General features: G+C 39.8%; 2 protein-coding genes across 6 annotated transcripts in view; both read right to left on the bottom strand.

The window, feature by feature from the left end:
• Positions 1-431: 431 nt before the first annotated feature.
• LOC144069066 (basic helix-loop-helix ARNT-like protein 2) lies at positions 432-14,882 on the bottom strand. 5 transcript variants are annotated; one of them, XR_013298376.1, is made up of 20 exons: positions 14,592-14,882; positions 11,992-12,103; positions 11,474-11,512; positions 11,342-11,380; positions 10,054-10,211; positions 9,902-9,984; positions 9,724-9,816; positions 8,803-8,920; positions 8,577-8,726; positions 7,546-7,780; positions 7,070-7,176; positions 6,354-6,504; positions 6,206-6,255; positions 6,016-6,127; positions 5,851-5,935; positions 5,673-5,754; positions 4,679-4,859; positions 2,942-3,031; positions 2,595-2,686; positions 432-749 (listed from the first exon to the last, which is right to left on the bottom strand). XR_013298376.1 is itself a non-coding variant. In XM_077594132.1 (18 exons), exons 1-17 carry the CDS (start codon positions 14,632-14,634, stop codon positions 4,696-4,698), a joined length of 1,821 nt encoding a protein of 606 aa, XP_077450258.1. In that variant the 5' UTR covers positions 14,635-14,881; the 3' UTR covers positions 3,217-3,567; positions 4,679-4,695. The 5 variants fall into 5 exon arrangements, 4 of the variants coding, with proteins under 4 accessions (XP_077450258.1, XP_077450257.1, XP_077450261.1 ...); XM_077594132.1 differs by lacking the exons at positions 432-749; positions 2,595-2,686; positions 2,942-3,031 and adding an exon at positions 3,217-3,567 and having other exon boundaries at positions 14,592-14,881; XM_077594131.1 differs by lacking the exons at positions 432-749; positions 2,595-2,686; positions 2,942-3,031 and having other exon boundaries at positions 3,217-4,859; positions 14,592-14,881.
• A 1,814-nt stretch (positions 14,883-16,696) lies between these two features.
• Positions 16,697-17,917, bottom strand: part of LOC144069137 (serine/threonine-protein kinase 38-like) — a 7,771-nt gene continuing 6,550 nt past the window's right edge. The window contains exon 13 of the mRNA XM_077594267.1: positions 16,697-17,917. This exon is cut by the window's right edge and continues 899 nt beyond it. The gene's annotated coding sequence lies outside the window, so the exon portion shown is untranslated.

The raw sequence follows: 17,917 nt of genomic DNA, 5'->3' as shown, positions 1-17,917 counted from the left end.
TTGCATTGTTTTCTTGCATTTTTCTAATAAAAGCAATCTAAGGTATTTTTTCTGAAGACGGTCATATGAATCAGAGGCTGGTTTTGACCCCTAAAAAGTCCAGAATCCAGTGGCGGGCCATCAGGGCCTTCAAGGCATTCTCTGCTGGCCTAAATGCTGTTTTCGGTTGGATTTTACCCCATTTTCGGGCAATGTTTGCCCGTACGCCATTGACATTCATTGCTGTCTTTTCCCGGGAAAATCATCCCACTGGCCTGGTTTTAATGTCTGAAAAGCTCCAGTATTTGAATTTAATCATGAAATGCTGCTATGAAGTGGATTTTACCCCATTTTTGTCAATTGATTTATTGATTATTTTTTATGTGTCGCAGCTGTAGAGGTTTTATAGCCATAAAATTGTTTTTGAGGGTTGGATTGATACGTTGAAGGCGCTACGAGGAAATGCACGGACCGCCACTGCCAGAATCAAACCAAAAGCGACAATCCAAACTCGCTTGATTTGCATGATTTTTTTTAAATGTCAAATGATAACGGCGACCGCATGAGCTGACATCAATGATGGACTGACAAATGGAAATAAGTTCAAATAACAACATAGCTCTTTGCATTTGAGGCAAAGAAAAAACATCACACCTGTTCATTTGTTTTCAGGCATCTGGCAGCCATTCCGGGCGCTTTGATGAGAATAGAAGTCCGGTCACCTTCAGTCCTCCGGCCAGCCGATGAAGCTTCAACAAGACTCCGATAGCCTGCGGGAAATTGACACGACATGTCGAGGGAAGGCCTGGGAAATGATTTGGCTTTTCACCAATGTTTTGATCATAGTCATAGGAGGAACGTGTAATGGATTTGTCATTTGGTTAACTCTCCGAGAAAGCAAGGCCAACAATGTCACAAAGGTCAGTGCGCTTTGGCTTCATTTACATTGAGATGGTGTAACGTTAGAAGACGGGAAAAGTTTTAGGAACTCAGACCCAGATGAAGACCCTCAAAATCTGCTCTTGGGTCCAGTTTTACACGCTGAACAAGACTGTGGAAGGCTGATAGATTTATTATCATTACACTTTAATCAAAACAGGGAGACATCATTAACATACAGTGGCTACAACTTGCAAGGAAAATCACTCCCGACTCGCCTTCGTCCAAGATGATTCTAAAGAAAAGGCATCTTAATCTGTCAATTTAGTCGGCGCATAATCAAAACATTTAAGGTAATCTGATTCAAACAATTGCATAAGCTAACCGAATAACACCATTAAGGTCAAAAAACAACTGCCACATCAATCTCATATTAGATCGGAACCAAAAACACCTGCGTAAGAATTTGCACAAGTAAGCATACAAGGTGACCCGAGCGGATCGGAAACCAAAACAACTGCGTAAGAATTTGCACGAATAAGCATAATAATTTCTTTATAAGGTAAACAGAGCGATCATATTTTTTTAAAAATAAACCCAACGAAGGCTTTGTTTTGTAGGTGCTCGGCTTGAACGTTGCTGTGATGGATTTCCTCTACATTAGTTTTTTACCCTTCGCCTGCTATCTTGACCCGTATTCCGTGGCGACAAATTTTACAGGTGAGCACAAACGATTTTTACAGGTGTGCACAAACGATAACTTAGCACGCTAACCCTCCATGCCAATGGCTTCCAGGGCCTTCCCAGATTTCCTACAACATTCCCTTCACCATGGCCGAGAGCATCTTCTCTATGTTCAATCTGATCGGTTGCCCGCTACTGCTAGCCTGCATGTGTATCGAGCGCTACCTAGCGGTGGCGCGACCCGTTTTGTACCTGAAAGCCCGCAAGTGGGAGTACCGCGCCGGCGTGTCGGCTGCAGTCTGGGCGCTCACCTTTTGCTTCTGTTTGGTTTCTGGTAAGTGCTTACAGGTGTGGTCACGGTCACCAAGCCACACCCTGCTACTCCTAGCTCCGCATTTTAAAGCCACGGCGGCATTTCTTTTGCTTGTTTTCCAACAGGCATCATCAATAACCTGTTTATGATGCTGCTGCCTATTTGCGTGGTCATTGCCAACCTCTTCTTTGTCATGTTCGCAAGCCTCACTGGAGTGATCCTGTCGTTACGGCGATCCAACTCAGCCCTGACCGGCGCCCGCCAGGGTCGAAGCGGGTTGCCTCTGAAAAGACGGGCGGTGGTGAACGTGCTGACCGTGGTGGTGCCCGCCGTGGTCGCCTACATGCCTGTTTGCGTCATGCTCCCTTTGCTCTTCTTGAGCATCGCCAGGGAAGTCATGTCCGATCTCGTGACGTGTTTTGCGGTCCAGTTTTGTCAGTTGTTTCCCAAGCTCGGGGTATTTATTGGCCCGCTCTTTTACTTCGCTAAAGCCAAACGAATCTTGATGTGCGGCAGCGTGCAGAGAACTGAAGGGTGATTTCGAACCTAGAGCTACGAAGGCGGTTTAACTGGTCGATGTTTTGCCGTGGGTTATATTACTGACAATTCAAATGGTTTGGATGTCTATCACCGTCATTAGTAGCAAAGTTAATCCATCAAAGTCTGTGTGTGGACTATTAAAACTTCATGTTTAAGTGCGGTCAAATGCGGTGTATTATCATTCATTCAATTGCCGTACCTTATCCTCACAAGGGGGTGCTGGAGCCTATCCCAATGGACTATGGCCACCAGTCAGGGGGGATCCAATCGCAGACGGAGAACCAATACCACCTAGAGGAAATTTAGAGGGGGGGGGGGGGGTGATGTGATACCCGGATGGTGATGCGGATGCGCTAATAGTAAAAAATGCATAAATGGAATCAGACAGAAAAAAAACACAAATCAAAGCCCAGCAAATCTATCAGATTAAAATACATTAACCCCATGTGCGACTTACAGTCCAGAAAATGAAATCATTATTTTAAAAAAATACATTTTAACCCCATGTGTGTGAAATAAGAGCCTGATTATAAAACAAGCCATTACCTTGCCCGTGTTTTTGCGCCAAGTGCCGGAGGAGGTCGTCCTGGTGGAAGTACTCGTAACAGGAAGAATCCGTTTTGAGATGACTGCAACCTGAAAAACAAAACAGAAGCTGGTGGCGGTTAGAGTGAAAAAAAAAATCAATTTCTATAAATATATATTGTAAAAAGCCAGATAATACATTTTAGTATGATTGAAAAAAAACAGTTAATACCAATTTCATACACTGGTGTTAATCGTGAGGTAGATTTGAACAAAAGATCCTCACTAGAAGTGAATTCCTTTAAAAAAAAACTTTACTTCCAAAAGGAACTTCCTCTTCATACAGCAGAAACATCAACGATGATACGCGCATACAAACGGACAAAAGACACATTTGTCATCCGACGGCCAGTTTAAAAGCCGTCACACGGCCGTTACACATTGAAAAACACCAGGCAACACCATCACAATCACATTGTTGTTGTTTTTTTGTTTTCAAGATTCAAGGAGCCAGTGATACAAGTTTACACCAGTTGACCAATGAGCTGGCGCCAAGTCTTAGGAATTTCGATTGGACTTGCATATTCTCAGTAGCAATGTTGAGAGATAGCAATGTTGAAAGGCTCTTGCGGTATATTCGGGACATTCTGCAACATACCAACAGATAATTTTAAATAAGTGGAAAGTACATCAAAAAGCATGAAGCTAACACAGTTAATAAATTACAATTACTCCATGTACAGCAAAGAAAATAAGGCCAACTAGGTGGATGAATAAAAAAAAAATGAAATCAATTAGTGCGCAAATATATTCAAATCGTTTTTCAAAATGTTGCAATTTGAAAAAATGTTCAATCAAGATTTTGCTCTCCTTTGCTAACATGATTTGGCCCTAAATTGGCTGAGAAGAGGTACTCGGACGTTTCGCCGAAAGACGTTTCGCCGATGGACATTTCGCCGAATCGTCCGGTCACGCTGACAAGAAACGGTGTTAGCATTATTTGTTTTTAAATAAATTATGACCAAATATGAGAGTGGATTATCCAAATAATGTGAGAATAATTTGGGGAGGTTTTTTTACTATTATGCCTCATTGTGTTTTTAAATAAAGTTTAAAATAAATTAATAAAATGTTCATAAAACTACATTTCAAATGACTAATAAAATGTGAAAGAAACTGGGCTTGTGCGACCTAAACATTTGAATTTTATACTATTTAAAGTAGTGCCTAATCAAAAAGACAACTGTGAAATAAACGATTACTATTTTGGACCAACTACGCCCGTGTACGGTCAATAAAAAATGTTTTATGTCGATTATGGCCAATGATGAGATGAACTGATCAAAGGACTATCAGGTAAATCAAGGAATAGAAATATGAAACTTGTGAGGTAAATATATCACTTTCTAAAGTCAATTTGGGCCAAATATTTGAATGATATATTCAATCATGGAAAATAGGTCACCATGATCAACTACCCTATTTTTCTTAATAAATGCAGTCGCTGTGAAAAATTTGGAGAAGATGATGTCACACCAAGTGGCTTGACTTTGGCTGAGTCACATCCTAATTGAGCAAGGCATCAATCACGTCACGTCCATATTTGCATAATGCTAAGAGACGCCAATGGCTATGACAGACAATTTGTGTATGGAATTTTTAAAAAAAACGTGCCGCACTCCAGCAGTGGGAGGGATTTTCCTCTTTTGATGACCACGGTGCTGTCAAGGAAGACACGTTGACTTCAAGTGTGGTAACCTTAAGGAGAAGAAGTCTCAGAAGGGCCAGTGGAAGTCGTCAAAGTCGTCCCCCGGCTGGGCCACGTTGACGTCGGTCTCCAGTAAGCTCATGATGACGGCCATGGCCGCCTCGTCGCTGCTGAAGTTGCTCAGGCCCGGCACCAGGATGCTGTCCAAGTCCTGCAGGGGCGACTTGCCGGCTGCCGGGAGAAGAAGACAAACGGTGAATTTGTAAATGAGCCTATCGTTTGGGGACGCATACCTGTCAACCTCTGCCGATAACTGCCCTTATAAATGATTATGATTTCCCCTTACAAACCCCCCAAAAACCTTACAAACACCGTACGACTCGTACGGAGGTGGAGTCAATGGCTTCAAAAATATAGAGTGGCATTTACATTGATTGTGGGTTGTTTCGTCGTTTCATTTAAAAGGGTTTGTATTCATCTCACATTTTGAATGCAAATTGTAGGGTTTTTTTTTTTGACATTCTCATTTTTGGAATATTTTTCTAATCCTCATTGACATTTTGTTTTATTCATATTTATACAATGTCATCAACAGTTATATTTGGTGAAATTGTTGTAAGATAAGATAAGATGACAAAGACGCTTGGCAATTGTATAATTGTAATATTAACTGTATGATTGTATATTGTATATCATTGTAATTGTAATATTGTATCCGTTTTTGTAAGTATAGAAACATCGTAATCATAGAAACTTGCCACTGATTAATCAGACTTTGCCCAAAGTTTGGTCGTTGTCATAGAAACTATACTATACTCTGTTTTCCTATATAAAGACTGACCCACTGTTCATTGGAGAGAGCGTTGCAAAGGACACCAGGCTGGGCAGTTCTCCACTGTTAGAGCTCTCTCTCCATCCTGCAGTCTGGTAATAAACCTATTTCCTTTAAATTGAGCTCACTCTTTCTTAACCTGCTCCTGAAGCTGTTTCTACAGACCTATCAATTGTGATTATTTTATCGATAAATATTCTAATCCAAAGCACCTTCACTCTCAGAAGCACTCGGGACCACCGCCGTCGTCGTCAGTTCGGACAAACTTTCAGATTCTTCCTCTCGACCAGACTGCTGCAAAAAAAGCAACATTTCAACAAACGACAATCAATGTATTTAACGACATACAAATTTTAGTCATATGCATGTTCATAATAACAAAGTCCTCACGCTTGTGCTGGCTCGCGGGGACTCAAGTGTACTTTGCGAGGCATCGAACGGACTGGACGCGACACTCGATAGCGACGAGTTTGCCCTGTTGTGGTGGGGGAATAAAAATATAAATGTATAATGTAAATGTAATGTAAAGACGCTTTTGTATTTTCTTTTTGTTACCTGTTGGAATCCACGAGTTCATTAGCAATTTGGGTCCCGATGCTGCCCGCGTAGATCATTTTACCTACGCCGCTCGTGAGGCCGGGGATTATGGGTTGTTGTTTTGATTCCTCTGGGGAAAAAAAAAAAAAGACATGTCAGCCAAAATAAAGAAAAAAATAAATAAAATATTTAAGAATAGCGATCAAACCTTTGGAGCAGCCTGCTGCCTCGTCATCTTTTGTCTGATTGCCCCCCCTGCTGATACAAACAGAGTTCAATGATAAAATAGTATATCTACAGATAGATCATTTTGGAAATTGTAATACAGTATTTGGAGGGTGTGATGGCATACTTACGAGACCACCCGATTCAATGAGACGATAAATTCCACTTCTTTGGTCCACGGGTTGGTGAAACTAAACCACTGACTTTGGAGTGAAACGTAAGGGCCGTATTTTGCTTTGAATTTGTAGCATTTTGTTTCCAGTTTCTCTTTGCTGCGCAGCACTGCGGACACAAAAAGAAACTTTAACAGCAACGTCACCACCACAAAACAAACATAGACATGGTGAATAAGAGTTCTGTCAATATCAAGGTGAAAAAAAAATCTGGGCTTATTTGACACACTCACAATTAAGGATTAACTATTATAAAGAGGGTAGCTCAGGATATATAGGAAACAAGCAACTGTCAAATTGTATTATTTTTTTTAAACCGGTCACAAAAATTAAATTGTGCTTCTAAACTTTTTTTGTAATCATTGATTAAAGGGCAAACTAGTTAAAGTCTTTGGAAATTACATTAAATAAATCATGAAAATGTCCTTTTATGGTAATTGGTGACATTAAAAGTTAAGGGACAGAATAACAATTAAAGGTTGAATTATGATTTCATAAATAACTTGTGTTGATTGTGTTAATAACTTAATGTTGATAACAAAAAAAGACATACATAATTTCGAAAAAATTGCAATTTACAGTCCAGAAAATACAGAAATAAAATCATGATTAAAAAAAATAAATAAATAAACCCGTGTGTGAAATAAGAGCCTGGTTAAAAAGCAATCCATCACCTTGCCTGTGTTTTTCCGCCAAGTGCTGAAGGTCGTCCTGGTGGAAGTACTCGTAACAGGAAGTTCCTAAAATTTCTTGCGGGAGGTAACCGATAATGGTGGTGGCTCTGTCACACGCGCACACACAAAAGAGAGGACGAGAGGGAAAGATTTAGTTTGGCCGTTCATTGGGGGCGGACTCGGCCTCCATCGTGTCCACACGCACTCATCCGTCACGCGGGAGGGAGGGAGGGACCATGAAGCCAATTCACTGTACTTAGGTGCTGAAATTAGGGCCCAATAGTGGATATTTTCACGGGGACGCCATCGAGACGGTCCCTCTGAGAAACAACGGCAAAGACACAAAAGTAGGCTCGTGAATAGTCAATCTCTGCCATTGCTTGCTCAGTTCAAATTTGACCTGGGGCTCGCGATAGAGGGGGGGGCGGGATTTGAGAAGAGAACAAACTGGGGGTGGTGGGGGGGCGGAAACTCACTGTTGTTCTACAAAAGTGAACTTGCCGTCGATGGCACAGCGAGTCACGAACTCGGTGGGCTTGACGTTAACGGCTCTGGGGGGCCGGCGGGACGCGTGGTCCTGCGCCCGGCACATGGTGACCAGACAGGTGAGGCCCGGGGTGTCCTTGTCGCCGTCGCCCTCCGAGTCCGCCTCGCTCCGGGGCCAGCTGCGCATGTAGCCGGTGCAGTGGAGGGTGCAGTATCGGCTGGACTCTGAATTGGCAGCCAAAAAAAGGATTTGCTCAAAATTTAGGATGGAGTGCTTTCAAGTCAAATACTAGGCTGTGCATGGGGGGAAAAAATTCAGTGGGCTAAATTATAAATAGTAAATTCAGCGGTACTCTCTAGAGCATGTGTGTCAAAGTGGCAGCCCGAGGGTCAAATCTGGCCCGCCGCATCAATGTGTGGCCCGGGAAAGTCAATCATGAGTGCCGACTTTCTGTTTTAGGATCAAATTCAAATGAAGTGTATAGATGTATATTACATTTCCGTATTTTCCCCCTTTTAAATCAATCATTGTAATTTTTTAATTGATTTTTTTTCTGTTTTTAGTTAAAAATCATTTTGTAAAATCTAAAAATATATTTTAAAAAAAGCTCAAATAAACATTGTTTTAAATCTATAAAAAACTGAATATTCAGGGCTTTTAATCCAGTTCTTTTAATCCATTTATTTAAAAAAAAATCTAAACATTATATCTAAAATGGTCCGACCCACGTGAAATCAAGTTGACGTTAAAGCGCCCCGCGAACCAACCCGAATCTGACACCATTGCTCTATCTAGTCTAGAGGGAACCTGAGTGCGACACTTTTGGAATTAAACGGAGCATCGCGTTAAGACAAACTGCTCATAACTAAAGATTTTGGTTTTTTGAGGGTGGTTTAAATCTATTTGGTGGACGAGTGGATAGCGCATGGGCCCCACCGAACATTCTCGGGCCTCAGCTTAAATAAATTGGACGTCAATGTGTTCCAAGCACGCCACAGCGCCAATCATTAAAGAGCCCACCTTTCTTAACGGAAGCGACGGGCGGCGTACGCTTGTCCTTGTGCTTTCCGGCCACTCGACTGTGCTTCATGCGGCAGAAAAAGGAGCGTCTGGCGCCGGACGACAACTGAAAGGACTCCACGGAAGCTTCCGCTTGAACGGGGACTCCGGCTGGAATAAAAGCAAAGTTGCACCGAGCGGTTGCCGTGTCGAAATGAAGAGACGTTCGGGTAAAGCGGCTACTCACTGGTCACGTCGATGATTCGATTGTGGGGGTTCAACTCGGATGGCGACAGCTGTTCTTTTACTTTGCTGATGTCTTTGGGGTGGATGAAGTCAAAAAGACTTTGGCCCATCAGCTCCACCTGACAGCACAAACCAGAATAAAGTCAATTAGTAACTTATTTTTGAGGGGTGGTGCGATAGGGGGGAAGGGGAGGGTGGGGGGTGATAATGCAGAGCTGCCAAATGTCAAAAATCATATTTCGTAGTGGGGAAACACCACAATGTATTGTCGCAGGCGTAGGGATACGTCATCGCTTTCACCAACTATGATTGGCTAGTGATTAGCCAGAGCTACCAAACTGTATCTGGAGCTAGCTGCATAAGCAAATATATTGTTATGTTGATTTAAAGCCATTTTCAAGACGGACTATGCCAGAAATACGACAGGACAGGACAGGCTCGACTTACATCATTAGCTTCGATGGCGATAGAAAAGGAGGAAATAAAGGAGGATGGATATTGTGTACAGTTAAAAAGGATTTTTGGTGATTAAAATATGGCTATATTCCTAAATAATATTTCAATTGTACAAGGTTATTATTGATGATTTTTTATGTGTCGCAGCTGTAGCTGCAGTAGAGCTTTTATAGCCATAAAATAGTTTTTGAGGGTTGGATTTATTCCGATAGCAGAAGGCGCTACTAGAAAATGCACCGACCGCCACTGGTATTTAGTAGTTTGGTAAAGACTGGTGTAGTAGGAAAGTATGGAAAATTTGTATAGTATATTTGGCAGCTCTGATATGTATTTGCCTTGGATGAGTGGGCACATTAAGAGAAGGCTGGAAAATAAATAATGTCATGCTTGGCTGTAAAAACATCAAAACAAACAAACAAACAAAAAAGAGAATAAAAACCAAAAAAACATAGGTTTGCTTACACACCCTACTAAAACTGAGGGTCTTGGAGACAGATTCAGAGATGAACAAAATTTTCCCCCGGTCGCAACTCACAACCAACAGGAAACCGTCGACAACCTGGGATGAGCACGCAACGCAGGTGAAGAAAGACGTACATCTTCCCAAAAGAAAGAACCTGCGCTCAAGGTAGCCCATCACGTACCCTGAGCAAAAGATGCCTGAGGTCATCGTGAGGCAAGCCGGGAGGCTTGCGGGCGGCCTCGGCAAATGCGCCGCCCGACCCGGCTGCGGGGGAAGAGAAAGAACTCGGTCGGCATCGGACGGCGGGCGGACGAGCGCCGTACCGCGTCGTACCTTTCAGGGATTTTAGGTGCTGCACGGCTTTGCGCAAAACACTGAGTTTGTCCAATTTCCTGGCCACGGGCTGGCAGGCGGGGATCATGGCGGCCAACTCGTCGATGAGGTTGTTCATTTTATCTCGCCGTCGCTTCTCGATCTGACGGTGAGGCTGCCTAAAATTTCAAAGAAAAGTTGATTGTGTGCATCTGGAAACGCTTGAAAGATGTCATTGATTTTGGTATTATTTTGGCACATCACCAAGGTATTGAATGGGATGCTTTTATTGTCATTATACAAGTATGAGATTTAAAGATTCCCCACAAAGTGTACAAAAAACAACAAACAAATAAATATTCAATAAGTACCGTATTTTCACGACTATAAGGCGCACCGCATTATAAGCCGCACCCTCAATGAATGACACATTTAAAATTGTTTTCCATATATAAGCTGCCCTGTCTATTTTGGAGAAAATGTCTGACTTTTAAGTGCGCCTTATAGTCGTGAAAATACAGTAATAATATTCAGAGTATGAAATGCTATGCATTTTTCCCTTTTTTTTAGTTATGAGTGGAAAAATAGTTTCTTCCAAGTCTGTATTGTGTATTAACTATTGCCCAAGTATGTAAAAATAATAAACATTTCATTAAAGAAAGTCATTTTTTGTGATTTCCATTGATTTCATACAACATATTTTAAAACGGGAGTGCATATTCATGGCTTTCATAACATTAAAATTGACAGAGTTTGACTGTTTAAGAAGCTATCAAGCTGTAACATTTATGTGAATATGGACAAAAAGTACATATTCATAACCCTAAACCCAAAAAAGCACTTACCTATTATTTTCAATCTGCCCAAAAAAGTACTACAACATAAAAATAAACATTTAATCAGAAGAGTATTGTCCACTTTATTCACTTTTGCAACCACTTATTCATGTTGACTACTTTTCTATGTTGACTATTTATTAAGCTAACTACTTATTTGTGTATTTATAAACTATTGAGTGATTATTTATTTATTATTATTCATTATTTATATATTTGTTCTTTTATTTGTTGTTATTTGGGCACTTCCCTACTTATGTTGACTACTTATTGATTTATTACTTATTCATTGTTATTATTTATTGAACTTATATTTGTCTGTTTGTTTGTTTGTTGCTATTTGTGCACTTTGTGGTGAAGCCCCAAATTTTGTGATGCTCGTATAATGACCATAAATCCATTACATCTGCTAACAGTACACAGTTAAAGTCAGTTGAAAGTTGAGTTTTTTTGAAAAGGGGGATTTAGTATACCTGAAGCATTTCGTTTTGGCTGGCTGATCATCTTCTGATCTGTAAAGACAGAAAAAAAAAAACTTCAGATTTGAATACTATCTTTAACACTATCAATAGCCTTAAAATATGATCACGTGATTTTTTTTGTACCTGTTGAGATCCTCCTCCATTTCAAAGTCAAGACCATGCCTGTTAAAACACGCATTTTAGCATTCGGTAAGTGGTCATGCGTTATCCTATTGTGAGGACATTTGTGTGCATCATTTTGGGAATATTTTGAATGCAATACAACAGCAAACAGTCCATCGATAGCGAACGTGAGGGCGGAGGCGTGGCAAACCGTCAACCCGAAAAACGAAGGTAACAAAAGATTACAACAAAATTAGAATTCAGTTTTGTGTAAAGTTACATTAAACGTATGTTTGAGTGTCTGTATATATTAATCCAAGTTAATTTAAATTTGTTTGTTCCGTTTACGAGTGCGTTGTCGTGGAAAAACAACAACCTTTTGGATCCTCTTAATTTGCAAATGTCAATGATTTTGGGGTTGTTGTTTTTTTATATTGGAAAAAAAATCATTTTTATTTGTAGGGTTATCGTTTGCAATGACTCAACTATGAAAATGACCGTTTCAAGGTAGCCGTTATTGTATTAGCTAGCAATCTTACTGCGCAAGGGTGTCCAGAGTGTCGTCCACATCACCCTTGCGCTTCCTGGGCAGCTCGATGGAAGGCAGCAGGCGGCTGCTTTGGCTCAACCCTTTCTCCTCCACAATGCCACCTATCAAACAACACACACATACACACAGCAAATTTTAATCTGCATACATCCATAAGGCACGTAAAGGAACATGAGGTTTTAGCTATCATCGTAACCAATGTTCCATCTAAGCTGCGTCTGTGCGCAATTGCGCACTACTCTCATCTTCTCTGCGCATATCAAATCATATGGAGCGCACAAAATAAAATCCATTTTTTTTAGCTGTGAGGCCGACGGGCGAACCACTCATCCGCCGGGCCGCCCATTCATAGATATTAATCATTACATTTCATTACTACTAAATTATTTATGTGTAGTTGACATGCACCTGCTTATGGCAAGTGTGATACTGGTATGTGCCCAAAGCGAGCAATGATGATGTTGCTCAGGGAGGTTGTCTTTCTGCCCAGACAAACAAAAAATTAGAGGGAACATTGATCGTAACTAATATTACCGTATTTTCACGACTATAAGGCGCACTCAAAAGTCTTAAATTTTCTCCAAAATAGACAGGGCGCCTTATAATCCAGTGTGCTTTATATATGGAAAAAAATGTGTCATTCATTGAGGGTGCGCCTTATAATGCGGTGCGCCTTATAGTCGTGAAAATACGGTACATAACACTGTAGTTATAACTTGACCCACTTTATTTCACATATTTCCACAAAATAATTGCAAGCAAAATGTTGACCTAGAGTGTTCTATATTCACTCTCTCTGATTGAATCTTCTGATAATGTCAGTGTTTTGTGATCTAGCGCAGATTATTTTCATAGTTCAATATGATGCTATTGGCATGATTCTTATAAATCCCTACGGGGGAGTTTAGTGGGTCATCGGTGACGCAAAAAAAAGAACGTGGGAGCTCATCCGCTCGCTCTCTTCCGCCCACTACTTGGCTGAGCACCTTTGCATCTTTTCTCTGGCACACCGTCATTGTTTCACTCGAATGCGGCGCGGGACCAAAACATAGAAGCATGCATGAAATGACCTACATGCCATACTTTACCGTCTCTAACGAGGGATTATTACATCCCACATGGATAACTACAAGGTACTTGGTTGTTGGAGAAGAAATTAAAGTAATTTGTTACCTACAATATTGCTTAAAGACAACCTAATTTATCTAGGGAGAAATACTACTACATTTCGCTTCCTCGTATTAAATGAACAGATTTAAAATCCAATTTCTACCTGTTATTGTTACCCATTATTAACTTTGAGTGTGCTGTGTGCCCTTCAACTAGCAAATGCATACTAAGTACAGTATGTTCTAAGTTATTTCTGGATATGGCCAAACGGCAAAGCTTTCCTGTATATTTTAAAGATACCAACAGAAAATCATTTTATGGGTTCGGAACAGATACTGTACTTCATATTTTGTTACTTCCACTGTATTATAGTTGTATTTTAAACTAAACATTAAAATCACAATTCCCAAACTCAATTTTACTGCTATATGTATTTTTCTTAATTGTTTAATCTAATTCAACCACATAAACATTTATATCTTACACAAAAAAAAGATATTAAAAAAACACATTTCAAAGTTCCTTAAATATTTGCTGAGGTCTTGATTATGTCGCCCTCTGCGGGTAAAAGTGAAGTGCTGCTCCAGTGATCTACTGACCCACTTTTCCTCGTGGTTGCACGTGACAAACTTAAGCCCCTTGTGAGCGGTTTAAACAAAGTAAAATTTATGTATTTTAAAAAAAAATACTTGGAAGAAATTAACATATGGATCGTGTTAGATGTCGTCATGGTTACACTAGGATGCGGACTTAAGGTATGTCGGACAAGCGAGTCCCCCTCCCAACTCGATGGTGCGTTCAGTAACTACCGGGAAGTCAGAAAAAAAATTATCTGTTCCTGGAAAATTTAATAAGTCTTCATAGAGTCGATATGTTGGCACGACATTAGAGAAACGCCACATTTGCATTGGTAGCATTGCTCGTTATATTTGAAATTACAAAACGGCTTCTCAATGCCTTTTTAATTAACGTATCAGGTCGTACTTATTTATTGTATATACAATTAATGGATGATAAGTTCATCTGCGTAACGTTGGTATTCTTTGGTGTTTTTTTAAAGAATTTTCAAACATCCGAGTGCTATGGAACGCAACACTAAAACGAGATTGTAGTATGGCACAATGAATGGGCGACTTTACTGGATTTCAACCGGTGTTTTTATTTTTACTTAATTACCATGCGATCTTATGCAAACAATATCACAATAAAGGTGAAATATTGAATTTCGTCTTTTTACATCGATTTTTAAAAAGGTGAAATATTCAATTTCGTCTTTTTAAAATCGATTGTATTTCTGCCTGCCGTGGCGTTGAACACTTGGAAATGTTTGAAACTTCCAAAAGTTACCATCAAACCTTCCCCGATAGTAAATATACAAACATTTAAATAACTTAACTGTTTCAAAGACTCGGCGTTGATAAATGGCTCGCAGTTAATGCTAAAAGACTATAGTTGGACGGAGTAGAGGCTGCCACTTACCTGCTAGGCTATCCGCGGTCCCCCCGCAGCCTCCGTCCGACATGGCCGAGCGAGAGGTGCCGAGTTCCGGGCGAAGGCTTTACCGCGCACCGCGGCGCATGTGGAGATGCCGATCGAGAGAGGAGTGAGCCATGAAAAGCCAGAGACTTGTATAATTGACTTCATTTTTGCCTTCCCCTCCCACTCTTCTTGTGTGTGTGCGTGCGTGCGTGTATTTTCTTTTCTTTTTTTTTTTTACAAAGGAGGCGGAGTGGGTGTGGGTGAGGTCGAGAGGGCCAGAAACGTGAGGGATGGGACACCCGTATAAACCATGTCACCGCCACCCTCCCCTTTTTCCTCCTTCATTCATGTCCTGTGTAGTGACGTCACACTCTATCATCAGACCTTCCTATTCATCCATCTTATTTTTTTTTGTTTCATCAGTTGATGATTTCTTGTGTTGCCAATACATTCATATTAAGTGATCCAAATTTATGTTATGTTCAAATGTATGTTTGTTTCGATAACTAGAATTAATTTGAATGACCTGATATAACACGGATCTTCGTTTACGTGCTTCGGGCTTTCCAAGGAAAGCAGCACCGCTTTAAAAAAGAGGTCTCACTCTGTCCACTAGTCTTGAGCCAGTAAAAATATATATATAGAATTTTTAATACAGTATGTAGTGCTTTCACTTAGTTAAAAGTCGCTCCATGATTATGCTTATCACTGTAATAAAGCTTGATTTATTTTATTAATTTCATTTTTATCTATGAAAAGGTGATTGAAGTAAATATTCTCTTTTTTAAATTGTTCTATTTCATAATTTATTGTACATTTATCTTCAAATATATAAATTCTTTTTCGAATTGCATTTATTGAAAATAAATGAAAGAGGGAATAACATTTTTTTTTATATATATTTCAATTTTACAATCTATTTGAATCATGAAAAAAATATCATTATATTATCATAACGTCATTTAGGTGATTACTCGCGTCTAATATGACCCAAAAAAAAGATACTTTCATCATGGCAAAATACGTATACGCATATTGGGGATGACAAAGAAACGGAGGAAGAAAAAACAAGTCACAGTGAGATGTCTTCTTCAAGTCGACGATCTTGGTGCCTCACCTACATAGTGTAATTTGAGACCTTTGCACGAGACTTTACATAAGAGCGCCGGCTGCACGTGCCAACCAGACACATGTTGACCTATATATGATGTAACTTATGTAACTTTGACTCGTTAACCCATAAAAGGAAGGGCATCTGAAGAAACCACTGCGCCGTCACGTTCGCTCGTGGATTAAATGCCACTCGTCCACATTATCATTAAGTTTTAAGACGTTTCTGCGTTCATTTGAATGTAGGTCAAACTATTTGAATTTTGGGGGACCCCTTAGAAGGAAAAGCAAACAATAAAGCAATTACTCAGCATGAAAGAATGTCCCCCTTCCTCCAAAACTCATATTTTTGCTTCTATTTGAGACTACAGTCAAATATAACGTGCTATGACTCATTTTGACGCACTTGCCAGAGACAGTAGACGTATCAGGAGAGCCGAAAAAGAAGTTAATGATGTTTCGTGATTGAAAATGTCACATAGAAATCATTTAATAATTGTTTTAGTGTTCTATTACACCGATGGAGTAGTTGCATTTTAGGCCTTCCACGAATAAATGAGGTCAAACATCACATCCGCATACAGCTTGATGCATATTTACGTTTTTTGTTGTTGTTTTTGTTTAGTGTGCGTCTACACTGCTTCTTTAATAGGTCATGTCCTCTTGTGTTTTGAAAACATGGACCTTTTAATGGTGTTTGCGTCATTTGCACGTTTACCAATGAGACACATGGTCATTTTATGAATAACTCAAAAAATGCAGTGGCGGGCCATCAGGGCCTTCAAGGCCTTCTCTGCTGGCCTAAGAAATATCTGAATCATATATTATATTTTGTCCATCAATACCTAGAAAGTGGATTTTACCCGTTGAAGGCGCTGCGAGAAAATGCACGGACCGCCACTGCTCAAATGTATATATATTTTTTTCAAAACCAGCTCACTTCATTCAATGTAGTAGTCTATGTTGTTATTAGTTATAAAAGTGACACAGGTGGAGAAATTTGATACATTTTATGTTATTAACATAAAAAGTTAACAAGTGAATATATTAGTAATATTTTCCCTGTGATTTCCATGGGCTACAATAGACAGCATATAAATAAATCATGACCACAATTGTTGTCTTGATTTTTTTCTTTCGACTACTTTGGTCCATGATTTACTGTTTGATGTTTTCTTAACATTAAAACTCCTTTAGGTCCTTCTTTCACTCATCATAATGCCCCTTACATTTTTATGACTATTTTAAATTGTGACAGCAATACCAACAGGTGGCGTTTGTTACCAGGTAGGGACAATACATTTATACATAATTTGTTATACAAATTGTACACTGAATACTATACAAGTGTCATTTCTGTAGTTTTGTCCCATGAACAAATAGAACACGTCATTTCGAACAGCCGACTAAAAAAAGGGGGTAAACATAAAACCATTAGTAGTATTAAAAAAAATAAGGAGAGATTCGGACACACAAATAATAAATAACGCTGAAATATACACATTTATACATTGTTTATACTGTATAAGTATTTGTACTTTAAAAAAGAATTAGTAGTTGGCGTCATACTATTTTTCTGCAGTAATAGCACCATCGCATGGCATAAATGAAAACCAACTCAGTGTTTTCATTTTCTCTAAGTTGCCTGAATTTCTTCTTTTTCATGACCAAGAGTGTATTTGAACACTATTTTCGGTTTATGTAATTATTCATGTTATTCCATTTTTAAGGTAGTTTGCGTGGTCAGGATCTTTGGTAGCCGTTATGTAAGGGGCTGTGCAATTTAAAGCAGACGTAAATATTATATTGAAGGAAAAAAAATGCAAGTGCCTAATGTGTATGGAGTGCTAAAATGACACGAATGAAATTTGATACAAGGTTCCATCCACAAAGCTTCATTGTTCACTCTTTGCTTTGACGCGCATCATTTTTACGAGGATCCGTTCTTATCAACGCCATAAAAAAATACTAATCATGTGATCAACGTCTACACTGTTGCTAAAGCTGACCTAAAATCTTTTTCCCCCTTTTTTAAACGAACATTTCCCTTTTTCAATGAACGGTGATGAACTCTGACACCATGTCGTACATCAGCTACATGCAAAGGCACTTCTATGAAGGAAGTGATTGGACATTGTTTGATGTGAATTCTTACGGCTCGGTTCTGCTACATCTGCCCGCCCAAGAGTGCTTATTCCCGGGCTGCCATTGACGCT

Source organism: Stigmatopora argus, chromosome 23 (genome assembly GCF_051989625.1).
Source record: "Stigmatopora argus isolate UIUO_Sarg chromosome 23, RoL_Sarg_1.0, whole genome shotgun sequence".
NCBI lineage: Eukaryota > Metazoa > Chordata > Actinopteri > Syngnathiformes > Syngnathidae > Stigmatopora > Stigmatopora argus.
Note: the sequence above shows the minus strand (reverse complement) of the source record. Positions and strands in the feature narration are given on the sequence as shown.

What these genes read in the sequence shown, in the direction of transcription:
- LOC144069066 (XM_077594131.1), bottom strand. Translation starts at nt 14,634, where the DNA reads ATGTCGGACGGAGGCTGCGGGGGGACCGCGGATAGCCTAGCAG. An exon ending in GGCGGAAAAACACAGGCAAG is followed by an intron (nt 6,505 to 7,069) that starts GTGATGGATTGC and finishes TTGTGTCCGCAG; the next exon opens with TGCTGCGCAGCAAAGAGAAA. An exon ending in TCATTGAATCGGGTGGTCTC is followed by an intron (nt 6,256 to 6,353) that starts GTAAGTATGCCA and finishes TGTTTGTATCAG; the next exon opens with CAGGGGGGGCAATCAGACAA.